Genomic DNA, 13,973 nt, shown 5'->3' with positions numbered 1-13,973 from the left:
ATAAATGCAAATTATTTTGGCTTTTCGACAATTTTTCTATTACATATTGTATCTCCCTCCGCTCTTACCACAAAATTTTAATCCAAAAGATATTTTCAATAACGAAAACATCACATTTATTTCGTAAAAAAAAAAGGATAAGAAGAAATAGATAAGAAGAATATTTCGATCTCATACACATGCTCAAAAGTTTTTTAAGAACTACGGCTACGACTATGGGATGGATTATCGATTTAAAGCGAAAGAGATCAAAGAGATTTCATCGAAGAGGAAATACATAGTACCTTGCGGGCAGAATAGGAACGTTACGCACAGGTGTGCATCGGCGTCATTTAACCGATCGACTTTCACTGGCGGGTCTCTGAACTCGCCGCGGCCTCTCACGAAGAAATACGCCTCTTCCGGTTCGTTTCGAACCGGCCTCGTCGTTCGTGAACTTGAAAATTAAACCGGCTGCAAACCGTCGACAAAGTTTCGCGCGTCTCTGGAATTTCATGATAAGAATCTGTGTGTGCGATAATTAAGACTCACTTTACAGATATGTCACATGCGAACAATGGGACTCAGAAACGGAATAAATGCATATTGTTCTGCGGCTTTTCTAATGAATCATCTTAAATATAGTGGAAAACAGCAATCATGTTTTACATGAATTCCTTTAATCTACACGAAAAGAAGATGATTATTCTTTTGGAAGAGATAAATTTCAATAAAAATAATTTCTTTTTGAAGATGTTCGAACAAAAAAAAAAAAAACATAATAGAAATATAATTGTAAATAATATTTATTTTATATAGAAATTAAAAACAGTGTGTTGGATAAAAGATTTAAAACTAAAAGTATTTAAAACAGCAGGCAAAACGAGATAATGGATCGATGCTCTTATTAAGAAAATCACCGTGAAATGTCCATTTATCTTTTTGTTTCCATTCTATTTAAGGAGAAACTGGACGGATTAACTATATCAAAAATTAATAAATCTAATACATTTCGAAGTTCATAAATGTGACATTACGCAAAGCACGCTTTAATTAAAATATCAAATTTAAAATACAAAATTAATAATTAATTTACGAATTAAAGTAAAGATTTGCCCTGTAGAATATAAATTAATCTCAAAATCGTAAATATTAGCTTATATTGAACTAACTTTTTTATAGTACCTGTATTACAAAAATTTTATAGTAAAGTGATTGTACCCAAAAATTCCTGAAAATAAAATTTTAATTTTACAAGACGAATTGTTACTTTAAATCATAAATTAATTATTAATTTTATATTTTAAAAGGCTAAAAATTGCTTTTTGCACTATATCAAATTCATGAATCTCGAAATGTATTAGATTAATTTTTGACATAACTGATCCGTCCAGTTCCTCCTTAAATCAAGATCGTAATTAAAATGATATCTCTATAACAAGATTCATCATAAATTAGTTTATAGGGACAGAATATCACCGATAACAATATGTGCAGTCATTGGATTCAACTCGTGTATATATATATATATTTTAAGAGTAAAATGAAAGTGTTATGATGTTCTATAAACAAAACTCTTCCACGTGGAAACCGGCAATTAAAATCCCAAGAATTGTAAATAAAAAATTGAATTAAATTAAATTAAATTAAAGCGTTTGGGAGAATTAGAAGATGGAAACCTAAAACCGTAAAAATTTATGATTCCAAAACATTGAAGAACTTATAAAAATTCATAGACTATTCAAGAATATCGTTATACAAAGAAATCTCATATTTTAAAATCTTGTATTGGAAACTTGACAAGTTCAAGAGCGCGAAATGAAAGCGGTGCAAAGTTGAGAAATGAAGCGCGAAATATATGAGTACCGAGAAAGTATTCAGAGGAGAAGAAACACTGGAGATAAAGATGTAATGACGCGGCCCAAACGTCGTTCTGAATGTGTAAATTCTTTTTGCAACGGCCGAGTAATTGGAACAAACGGAAGTATCGCATCATTCCTACAAATTAAATTCGTTAAGGTATAAATAAAAGTTGCATTCATTTGCAAAGTATAACATGTGAGAGAGCTTTTTTTTTTAATTTCTCGGATGACACGCGTTTTTGCATACAATGATATTATTACATCCCTTTCTTTCTCTATCTATTCGATTAGAAAAACATTTTCACTATTTTATATATACTATATAGCGCACTCTTAAAAAGATTATTTACGTCGCATAACGAATTTTTTTGTTGACAAATAGTGTATCTGACATTTAGACTGAGAAGTGAAAAATTTACATAGATACTGCAAATTAAAAATACCAGTCTTTCGTTTTTGCATATTTTTAGAATATGAAAAATGTCTCTCGAACGGTTAAATCTAAGCTTCTAAAAAAATTCCTGAAAAGAAGACGATTTTTTATTAATTACAGTATAGTTTTCTCTTTCATTAATATTTGTCATACTTAAATTATATATATAAATTATTATATTATATATTATTTATAAAAATCAGTTATGTGCAATTTTTTCTCTCTAAATAGATTGCAGGAAATGGAAAGGAGACAGAGAGAGAGAGAAAGAGAGAGGTGATCCATTTTGAAGGGATGAAACCTATCAGTAATTTATATTAATTAATATTTGTTACAGATGATTATTGTTATAGCTTCCTCGAAGGTGTTTTCTTTTGATCTCGGGATTATTTAACAATCGGAAAAGGACTTGCTCTCGCGGAAGGGTTTAAGCGAAGACTTGTCTCGTGCCACCACGACGGAAGAAGGCGAAGACGAGCGCGAGAAGTAGGTCGGAGAGAAGCCTCGCTCCTACGTTGGTCGGCCGCTGGTTGAGCGAGTCTCAGTCAGTCTCGCGAGGATATCCCGGGAGTTAACAGGTGTTTGTAGGAGCAGGCCCTCCGCGAAGAGACGTCCGTCTCATCCTCTCTTCCCTATCGTCGCTTTCGCTTCGTCTTCGATATCGAGATCCGCACGTCCGTCAATTCGCCGACGAGACAATACCGGTGATTTTCGCGGAACATGCGGTCCTGAGGAAAAGTCCTCGTGTCTCTTCCTCCGTGCATCGCCTTGTATCTATTTTTTATTTTCCTCGAAGATCCCTAGAAGGAGACCCACAGGAAATATGACGACGATAAGAAGATGTCAGGTAATTTTTATTTTATATCATTAAATTATTTTTATTATTAAATTATTTTTTCTATCATTAAATGTATAAAAATAAAAATCTCAGGATGACGTGATTTTTGCAGAAAGTTTGATATTCAAAAGTTCAAATCTTGCCTTTTGAAAAATTAATTAGCAAGAAGCCATGTGACAACTATGTGACAAGAGCGAATCTTTCCTCATTAAATTTTCATTTTTTATTATTATATTTATTGACAGGTTCTGTTATTATTTTTTGACAAATAAATTAGTGCACGATTCTTGATTAAATATTCATAAGTACATAATTAATTGATATATTTATTGCGGAAAAAGAAGGGCTTCTCCCATTCAATTAACCATCTCTCTCGTCGTTGCTTTGACAATCATCTGTATTTCTACGAGACATCCACTTCTATACGAAAGGATGTGAATGATCTCGTCTAATCTCTTCCTTTATGAATGGGATCCTAACAAGACTACTGCGACAAAGCACTGCGTGATTAATTAAACCGTAAGAAATCCGTGCAGGCCCGCTCTTCTGTCGGTTACGTAAATATACACGTTATGCTTTATCTCCGCTCACGATCGGTGTAATAACGAACCGTGAATGATTCCGCGGTTAATCTCGACCATCTCTGTGATATCCCGCGCGTAATCGATCGGCACGCGTGACGGCATCCGACCTTCATGATCGATGGTAAAGCTCGTGGGCGGACGTTTCCGGACGAGCGGGCGCGACAGACAGACAAAGATCGGGAAACAAAAAAACTAGATCGGCTTAATTGCCGTGCAATTAATGTCGACTCGTGAATTTTCTGGAGCGGAAACCCGTGTGGGTGACGTGCATCGCTGCCACGCTATCATTGTGCATCATGTATTTCCACAGTACGTTATAATGCGTACCGTTCACTCCGCGAATTAACTGGCCGATATTTATGCTCCAGACGATTAAACTCAAACCCTTAAATGCGAAGAAGTAAATTATTTAAAAAAATGAAATTTTCTTTTTTAATTGCACTTAATTATTAAGATTTTAAGCTTTGAAAAGCTCTCAGAGACTTACCCGAATTAAAATTTTATTTCTTCTTTCAACCTCAATTTTCTCACGTTTATGGATTTAATCGTGTCAGGCATCAATCATTGACAATCGAAAGTTACTGGAATGAAAAAAAATATAGATCGTCTCGCGTATTCCCTGCATTGACGTACAGAATATCGCAGAATTGTTAGCGTTCCTGCTAATGACAGATTGTTGAAACTATTTGGAGACAAAAAGCCGGATATCAAAGCTATAATAATTTTTTAATTAAAGGGAGAACGTTTAAAATTGGCCAAAAATTCCTGCTTTCAGATACGACACATCGCACTGTGAGGCTCTTCTCGTCTATTGGTCCATTTTTAAATATTAATATAAATTTAAATATTAATATAATTTTGCAGTAATATCGAATAGCAGCATAAAAATATTATAAAATCTTAGTGTTAAAACGCTATGCATATCAAAACTATCAAATGAAATGTATTATAAATGCATAAAATGTCTGCAATATAATAAAAATATTTTTTTTTTCTTACGTAAGAGAAATTACATTAAATCAATTTATTCAATATTTTCTAAGCTCTTATTACGGAAATAAAAAAATTATTTATTAAAATATTTATATCGTATGAAAGACAATATCATTCTCCTAATTTTATGTGATTGCTATGATAACTCAATGCACATCATTTTAACGTCAAATTTGGTAATATTTTTATGTTGTAAAATTATATGTCAATATTTGAAAATAAATTAATATTCAAAAACTGTGCGATGTACCGTGCCGACAAGTATGAACTGTGAGCAACTTAATTTGCCCAAAACTTTAAAAATGCTTCCATTTACAAATTTATTACAAAAGCTTCAATATCTGTTGATATTAAGATTTTCTACAATTCAAGACTCCATCATTAACAGGTGATGCACTAATTCTATAAATATTCTTACACCTTATATATACGTATACGAGTATGAGATAGGAGATGTACGGATGAGTTAGCGCACGCGTGCTTCACGCCAAATGCGTGCACGGGGAAAGCATGTCGTTCCATTTCACTTGTCGCTCGGTCCGTAGCCACCTTTCACGATTTTATTTCATTTTACCCGCTTTTTGCGCGTATATAAGCGTGCGATTAGAAAGTATTTCTTTTCCACTGTAACGTCGCACTTTATATATATACTTCAGCCGTTTCTCGTTAACGAGAACTTTAAACGGTTATTGAAAAAGCGATGCTCTCCAAATGCTAATATAATAGTCTTCACAGAAAACGATTGAGAGTTGTGAATAGTAAATCGAATCAGCAAATACAACGCATGATTTGCCGATTCTTGAAAGATCATTTTCTCTACGTCAATTTAATAATATCTATATACACTTAAAGATATTTCTTTACAAATATTTCGTTATACTTCTGTCACTTACTTTCAATATACGCCGTCTGAGATTTTATAATTCACGCAATGAGTCAGCTGCGAATTTAATTCGGCGCGCGATCACGCGACGACAGGTGCGCGTAATTCCAATCAGCGGTAATCCGTCACGTTTTATAATAGAAAGTAACCCATCGCTCGCGCGATTACTACACTGCTATTTTCTAATCCCGGGAAAGAATGCCCGGCAATCTCTCTCCGCGAGCTATTAAATTTCTCTCATCGCGCGGCTATTGCCGTTTCGATGACTCAGTCAGCCGAATATTGAATATTACGAACACCGACATTTTTGCTTCCTCATAGAGGAAGCTTTGTTTTCGTGAAATTTTTTTTTTCCAGTTTTCTATGACAATGTTTTAGAATGTTCCAAAACGTCGAAGAATCATATTTTTAAATAATGTCCGTATATATGTATGTATGTATATACGAAATGTACATTGTACAACCTCTAACTTCCGCAATTTTTGAGATGTCGGGCTAAATTTTTTTTAAAATGAATAGAGTATCATTAAATAATGGCTGATATTGAATTTGGTGAAGATCGATAAAAGGGTTCATTTTTTATAAAATTTTGAATTTTGTGAGAAATGTTTGAACACGCTCCAACTTTTGCAAATTTTTAGATATCGGGTTAAATTTTTTTATATAAATAGAATATCATTAAAGGATTGTTGGTATTGAATTTGGTGAGAATCGATGAAAGGGTTCATTTTTTATGAAATTTTGAATTTTTTGAAAAATGTCTGTGCACGCTTTAACTTCCACAAATTGCGTCGATATAGAGATATCGAGCTAAAATTTTTTAACATGATAAAGCTTCCTCTATGAGGAAGCCAAAATTGAAAAATCCATTTGCTCTGAAGAGGAGCTTTGTGGGCGAAATAAAATGATGAGAAGGCAATGTGCAAGTTTCTAATTTGCACGATTTTCATCTTCTTTTTTTGCGACGACCTTTAATGACTCCGTAACTGCTAAAATGTTACGTCACGCGTACTTCGTACGTTGCAAATGCGAACGCACGCGATTTGCAAACAAACTGCGAATCTCTAGAAACTCGTAAGGTCGGCTTTCGAAAATCTTTTCTTAAACTCATTTCACATTCCGGTCATCTTGTACTTTAATCGTCGAGGCGCAATCGAGCATGTACGCAACACATCGAATAGGAATCGTCGTTGATTTGTGTAGGAATCATCATTGACACGTATTATTTTCCGATGAAACGCATTATCACGTCATCTCCGTGATCGAAAATTGACAAACAATCGAAGTTGGTCATAAATTCAAGAAAATTTCGCAATTTTGTGTATAGATATAAAGCCGCGTTTCTTAACTCTTCATTATTGTCGCTATTAATTTGAGGAAACTTTGGATGAGAAATTTATTGTGATCCTTAACATATTTAAGAATTATTGATTTGGAAGAACTGATTAAAAAAAGTAGATAAATCAAGTGATAAAATTGCTAAAAAATATAATTTTACAGAAATACAAAAATCCGGAGAATATATTATATTGCACGATTTAATTTTGCAACTTTAGGCATAGATATAAAGTAACGTTTCTTAATTCTTTATTTTTGTTGTTATTACTTTGAGGAAACTTTGGATGAGAAATTTATTGTGATCCTTAACATATTTAAGAATTATTGATTTAGAAGAACTGATTAAAAAAAGTAGATAAATTAAATGACAAAATTGCTAAAAAATGTAATTTTACAGAAACATAAAAATATGGGAAATATATTATATTGCACGATTTAATTTATTTTTCAGATTACTTCTCTTCTGTTTTTCCTCGTCTTAACGCTCGGCACGTGCAATGTCGAGCTACCTAAGCCGAGCTACACTAGGACGATGTTGAAGGTTTCTCGAAGTCTCCCGGGCGAGACGGAAGAGCTGAAAGTACGAACGAGCGAGGGCAACGTAGCCACTTTAATCGTTAAGCGACGAGATAAATTGTCGTTTACCTTCGATGATTCGAAGCTCGCATCAAAACCTGTTCAGGCAGAATCGAATGTCACCGCGGAGAATAAAAGCGATTCGAGTGTGCGGAATGAATCGAAACTTGCCGACGACAGCGGCAGCGAAACCAGAAAGAAAAACGATGTGCGAAGGCTCGAGGAAGCTCAAGTAGCGCAGATCAGAGCGACATTCTCCGAATTGTCGGGATCAAAGGACGAGAAACCAAACGTCAACCGGACCGATGCAAAACCGATATCCGAAAAAAATAATCCAATTAGCGGCAGCGTAATCGATTTTGGAAACTGGACACCGCTAGACGCGGATGGGAGAGCATTGAAACAGATAGAGCCGGAAGAAGAGGAGGAGTATAAGAATTGGAAACCTTTGGGGACGAATCTAAAGACTACGATCGAGGAGAGGACGAGTTATGACGAAGGCAGAATCGGCGATATTCTGTTCGCCAGAAACCCCCAAGATCGGATTCAAAGAAATGTCGATTTACGAGACGGAAGCGATAAGAACGAGCGATCTATCTACACGTACGTGCCTCGTCAGTCCACGAGGACGAATATCGGGGCGAATCTGTCGAAAAATCGAGACGGCAAAACCGTTCCCGCGGAGGTGATTGTTCGATCGGAGATCAACGTGAAGACCGCGCCCAAGAGAACGCCCATGTCGCTGGACGTGGACGGTACGCCGGTGATCCATGGTACAAGAGTACCCGACGAACCCATTGATAAGGTACAAATTTGGCGAAACGCTCGAGTTATTAACAACAGGTTGATAAATGTCGAAGGGAACACCGCGGGAGTCACCATGGTACCCTCCGTTGAGCCTTACCCTGGTGATAATATCGAGAAGAAGCAGAAGTTTGATAAGTTCTTCAAAGATATCAATCGAAGGTAAGCCAGACTCAAACTGTTTAAATATTAAAGAAAAGTTTTTAAAAGATTATTTATAACAATTTAATAGCACTTGCTCAGAAATAAAGATATGTTTAGAAACTACCTTGATTCTGATATCTTTTCCCTAATTGATAATTTTATTAATTACGTAAATGCATTTTGATGACGTCGCGAATTATTCAATCTCGTAACATTATCAAAATCATTATTCAAATTCGACGATACTTGGAGCGCTTTCTTTGATCTCCCGTTTTATTTCCCGTCAGATACGGTCGCGATTACGAGGAGGAGGGCCGTAACGTATACTTCGAGTGGGATCCGAGAAATTACAAGAGCGAAGCTTTGAAAGCCGAGGTGTACGAGCCGCGTAACGACCATTACCGTGCGAGCGTTCACAAGAGGATGCTGCATCCGGATAGCATCGCGAATTATCCGATCTCGCAACGTTACACCCCCGACAGCCAAACCATCGCGCCCGTAGTCCTGAAATCCGGCGCCCGAGCGCCGGTTCTTCAGTACGCTCATCCCGAGCTGGGTGTGCAGCCCGCCAAGATTCTGAAGAACGAGAAACGCCGCCCCGACAATTTCCCCGAGAACCAACACTCGTTTACCGAACAACGTCACAAGAAGAAATACGTGCTGAATGACACGAAGAATTACTATCCGAATCAGCATTTCTACGGCCTGAAACGACCGAGCGAGCCGCCATTTTGGATAAAGATTTCCGAGAATCTGAAGAATCAGATCTCCACCGGGGTCGAGAGGGTTTCGCAATTCACTAGACCGGTGATCGATCCCCTGGTGGAAGCCACTCATAAGATCTCGCAGAACCTCGGTCTCTCCAGGGGTAAGGAGGCTCAGGACAAAATCGATACGATAGCTTCAGGCACCAGCATCCTGATACCGGCCTTAGGTCTCGTCGCGTCCGGAGCTGCGCTCGGAATAGGTGCCGTGGCAGTTGGCCGGTATCTCGATGTGGACGTCTTGAAACGATCAAACGCGGAGGACGATCTCGATCTCGAGCACAAGCGGGCCTTGGAAGCTGGAGCGTACTTGAGAGCGATCGAGAACGAGAGTTCGAGATCGAACGAGGCGACTCCTTCGCGGACCATGTACGTTTTACAAAACGTCGCTCAAGACGACAAAGTGGGAGATGAAAATACGACTTCGATGGAGAACGACGGAGTCTTTTTGATTCTGGAAGACGAAGATAAGCGAAACGCCGAGAGGATTGAAAATCGGGAGAGCAGACAGATGGTGGACGAGGTCGACTATGTGGAGACTAACGGACGAAGAAAAAGGAGAAGCCTGGACTATCTAAATATCCTTAAGACGGACGTTGACATGAGAAACCTGGTGCGTGGCAAACGCTTTCAGAGGAAGGGAGCCGATTCCATCAGCGAAATCGTCGAGATCGATCTGCCTGCTAACGCAGGTCGTATCGATATTACCGAATTCTTGATTCCAAAGAAGAGTAAAGAGAGACATTCGAATGGAAATACCATGTTGACCGTTGATAACGGCAGCACGAGGGTGGAAAATCTCAAAGCGGACATATCGGATCAAAACACGTTGGAGAACAACGTGAAAATTGTTGGAGATGTCATCGATAATTTACAGAACATAGTTTCGACGAAAGAAGATGGTATTCAAGATCGAAGAGATGATACCGATGGTATTTTCGTCGTGCTGGATGACAAATCGCAAATTCTCAGGAGTAATCTCGAGAAGGAAACGATAAGAAAGATCGGAAAGATCGATGCAGACTTTTCAAAAGAGGACAACGGAAGACAAAAGCGTAGCGTTGACAGCGATCAGGAGCTCCTGGATGCTTTGCAAAATTTGGAGAACGCGGAAATAGCCGAAATTGCTCACATACAAGGCGATTGGACGAATACGCCCTGTGCAAAGAGAATATTTTGCGACACGATGATTCAAAGAGGATCCGACGCCTCGGTGCTCATGGAGAAGAAGATGGCAGCGTTATTAAGACTGTAAGTACTTTTGACGTTTTTGTATTTGTTCTGTCTGTACATATGAAAACATTTTTACAATAAATATTTTTCACTTAAATAATAAGCTAGATAAGATCTTAAAACGTAACACGTAATTATCATAATCATAAATAGATATGATTATGCAAATTTAATTAATTATTTAAAATTGAGAAAAATATTGTGTGATCTACATAATAAAAGGAAAAAATTGATATTGTCATGAAATGTTTTCTTTTCATTTTTATATATACATATATACATATATGTATTTACTCTTTAATTTGCTTATTTATTCATTTTAGATTTTTGATTAAATTATTGTCAAATTATATTTTTTCACTATATTTACACTTATATTTTTTATAATTTCTCCACTTTTTACATTACTTTATTTCTAATAATATAATACAAATTTTTTTTTTAAGTAAAACATTCAACTTTTATTTGAAAAAATATACAAATTATATTCTATTCGATTATTAGAAATAATGCCTTATTAGAGTTGACAATTGTGTATAACAGTTTAGTGCTTTATAAAATAACGCATGTAATTAGTATAAAATATTACATTTATTTCATTGACGTTGCGTTGATATTGCAATTTGACGATGTTTACTGGGAAGAAATCTGATGTGAAATGGACGATCACTCGTTTTGTCGTAATTTTTATCATCTTTAACAGCGTCTTCATAAAACCGTACGAGCGATTTAATTACCGAGGCTCGAACTATCGGGACTTCAACGGGCACCGATAACAGCCGGTCGAACGGAACTATAGAGTCGTGTATAACTTTCTTCCAGCTTTCGCCGACGACGTCCTACTGACTGATTCGACTTTTACCTCTTAGCACAGTTTCACTGTATGCACATACTGCGCCCTGTCTCTGACATCGCACCGGCCACGCGCGATAGAAAAGAACCCTCGAGAGTAGGAGAGAAATAGAAAAAAAGAATACAGACGCGTTATCGAAAAGGAGAAAAACCCAAAAAGACGTAGAGAAAACTGATGAACCCGACCACGTCGGAATGTAATTCACTTAATTGCGCATTCGCTTTCCAATTTTCTCCTCCAATCGTATACCATTCGATTAAGTTGCTTTCTGATGCAATTTATTGATAGTCATATTTACGTCATTTTAAATAATCCATTTTATATCAAATATATTGTCATGTATTATACAAATATTAATATGTAACACGTTAATAAGCCAACAAATAATGTGTACATGCTTTTCGTATATGCTTGCATATTTTTGTACTTAAATAATTTCAGTATAATAATTTCACTATTTTTTCTTTCTTAGGATTTGTTTCTAAGTCTTTTCTTTTAAAAGTGTCAAATATTTTTGTATATTTCAAATAATTTCTTTGAAAAAGATTGTCTTGATGAGTATATTACTTAAGATAAATTCAAAGCAAAATGAGAGAAATTAAGCTCGCGCAATGATATGCATGTTTCTTACGAGAATAAATTGGTAATGACAAATATATGGCATTTAACAGGCCGTTTCCTGCGTCGACAATCATGCGAGACTCCATTATTCAATTCGATTCATTGCAAACACATGCATCCGTAAACCGACGAGAGAGCAACGTTATATCATGTACCATGTTGTAAGTGCATGCTCTTTCCGAGCCAGCATTTCTCGCGTACGTGACAAGAATTTGCGGGACAAACAGCGTTCTTAAAAATAGCAAGAATTGCAATATTTTTCCTTTTATCAGATTTCTCTTCACAATTACATATATATTTTTTCGTAAGATTTTCAGATTTTTTCGGAAAATCTTTCTTTCAAATTTTGTACGATAAATGAGATGTATAATTGTTAGATTTTCATAGACAATTGTTGGATTTATTTGAAAAATTAATTAATTTAGAGATTTAATTAATTTAATTAATTTAGAAATTTATTAAAATTTAGAGATTAATTAATGTATTTACAGAGGCAGCGTACTTTTGAATCACCTTGTATTTTAAATTAGTACGCCGTAGGAAAGCGAGTTAATTGGAGCGAGCAATCATTAATGGGACGCGGTGAAAAATGTCGATAGATTAAGGAATTCGCGATCTAGTGCACACTTAATTAATGATTAGCCGCGCGCAGTGTCGATATTTTGTCGAAGTGTGTCTCCAACTTTCTAACGATCCTATCGCTATTCTGTATCTAATCGTTTGCGCTTGCTTGCAGAATTCAGCCTGGAGCAGCTGTTCAAGTGTCCAGTCACTTCGAGGAGGTCATGAATGCTGTCAGGAGGCACGATTGTTCCATCTTTTTGTGTCCGCAGGCGAGACCCGGCAACGTCTTTCTTTAGAGATACGCGACTACAATTTTTTTTAATCACACACTCCTAAAATAGTTATATCATAAAAATATCAATTCAAAAATTATTGGGAAAACAAGATGAAAAACATGACAAAATATTTTATATAATTATTAACAATTCTTCGAATTCTTTAATTATAGTCAAAAACGAGCGAGAAAGTATCCTTTACACGCAATTAATTTAAATGTGACTGTTTAAAATTGCTGGTATTTTAAAATGCCGATAATAATGTAATGCGTTCTCTTTAGATTTGTCGGGTACATTCGCAAGAGAATGATCGTCACGTATATAGAATATTTTTCGAGTAGCGAAGTTGTTGCGATCAAGCTTGTTAACGTTATTTTCGGAAAAAAAAATTTCATCAATTTTCACGTTTGCAACGATTTTGCGGACGACTTTTAATAAGAACGTTTTCGATGAACACATCGAATTGGCACAGAGCCACAACTGTACATACTTGCCACCGAGGCGATTTTATTTAAAATGCACACATACTTATAATTTAGGTGATTAAGCATAGAATTTAAGGAAAAAAAAATGAAAGATCGGCGAATAATCAGTTGCATTAATTGCAACTTCCAAATGTTTATCACATCATAATCACCCTTCGATAAACATTTTCGCCTATCGCTTCATTTTGTCTCACATTTCTAATTCCGTCCGAATAAATTATTTTGTAACGAGATATAATTTAATTCGACGCGTTGAGCATCAGAGAAGTAAATAAAATATTATAAGCGAATCTTAATGATTCGAAGATTAAGTCATTGCCAATCCGCGCGTCAGACATGAAAATATATTTATTTCTGTATTTTTCTACGCGTACGACATCGTGTTTATAAGAGTCGATAAATAAACGATATTTTTTACTACATATATGTATTCCTTGAGCCTAGTCTTACTTTTGCTTTAGTGACATCTCTTCGCAGATTTTGAGCAGCTGTTGGATATAAAAGATCGGTCGATATTAGTATGTTACTCCTGTCGAACACAAGCAACTTGGCACGTACTAGTCAAGCGATAATTTTCATACCGTGAACTTCAATGAATATCGACGAAGGTAGAATATATTTCGAAAAATAGCAAAAACATTCGCCCCGCAACTACAAGTATAATCACATTATGTTATGAAATAATTATGTAATATAATAGAGTATAAAAATTTATGATTTTTGACCATAAACGTGCGTTAACAA

At 35.9% G+C, this 13,973-nt stretch overlaps 1 protein-coding gene across 1 annotated transcript; it reads left to right on the top strand.

Annotated features, from left to right (window-relative positions):
- The first annotated feature begins 2,780 nt into the window (after positions 1-2,780).
- LOC115239602 lies at positions 2,781-13,649 on the top strand. Its single transcript, XM_029814201.1, has 4 exons — positions 2,781-3,121; positions 7,362-8,452; positions 8,722-10,449; positions 12,642-13,649. The coding sequence occupies exons 1-4, from the start codon at positions 3,098-3,100 to the stop codon at positions 12,763-12,765; spliced, it is 2,967 nt and encodes a 988-aa protein (XP_029670061.1). The 5' UTR covers positions 2,781-3,097; the 3' UTR covers positions 12,766-13,649.
- The last annotated feature ends 324 nt before the right edge of the window (positions 13,650-13,973 follow it).

This window comes from Formica exsecta, unplaced genomic scaffold (genome assembly GCF_003651465.1).
Source record: "Formica exsecta isolate Colony F162 unplaced genomic scaffold, ASM365146v1 scaffold391, whole genome shotgun sequence".
Lineage (NCBI taxonomy): Eukaryota > Metazoa > Arthropoda > Insecta > Hymenoptera > Formicidae > Formica > Formica exsecta.
The sequence above is the reverse complement of the archived record's forward strand: the minus strand, read 5'-3'. Positions and strand labels throughout refer to the sequence as shown.

Bases quoted from the DNA above. Each gene is read 5' to 3' on its own strand.
- LOC115239602 (XM_029814201.1), top strand. From the start codon at position 3,098: ATGACGACGATAAGAAGATGTCAG. The intron at 3,122-7,361 runs GTAATTTTTATT...TTTATTTTTCAG, and splicing joins CGACGATAAGAAGATGTCAG to ATTACTTCTCTTCTGTTTTT. The intron at 10,450-12,641 runs GTAAGTACTTTT...GCTTGCTTGCAG, and splicing joins ATGGCAGCGTTATTAAGACT to AATTCAGCCTGGAGCAGCTG.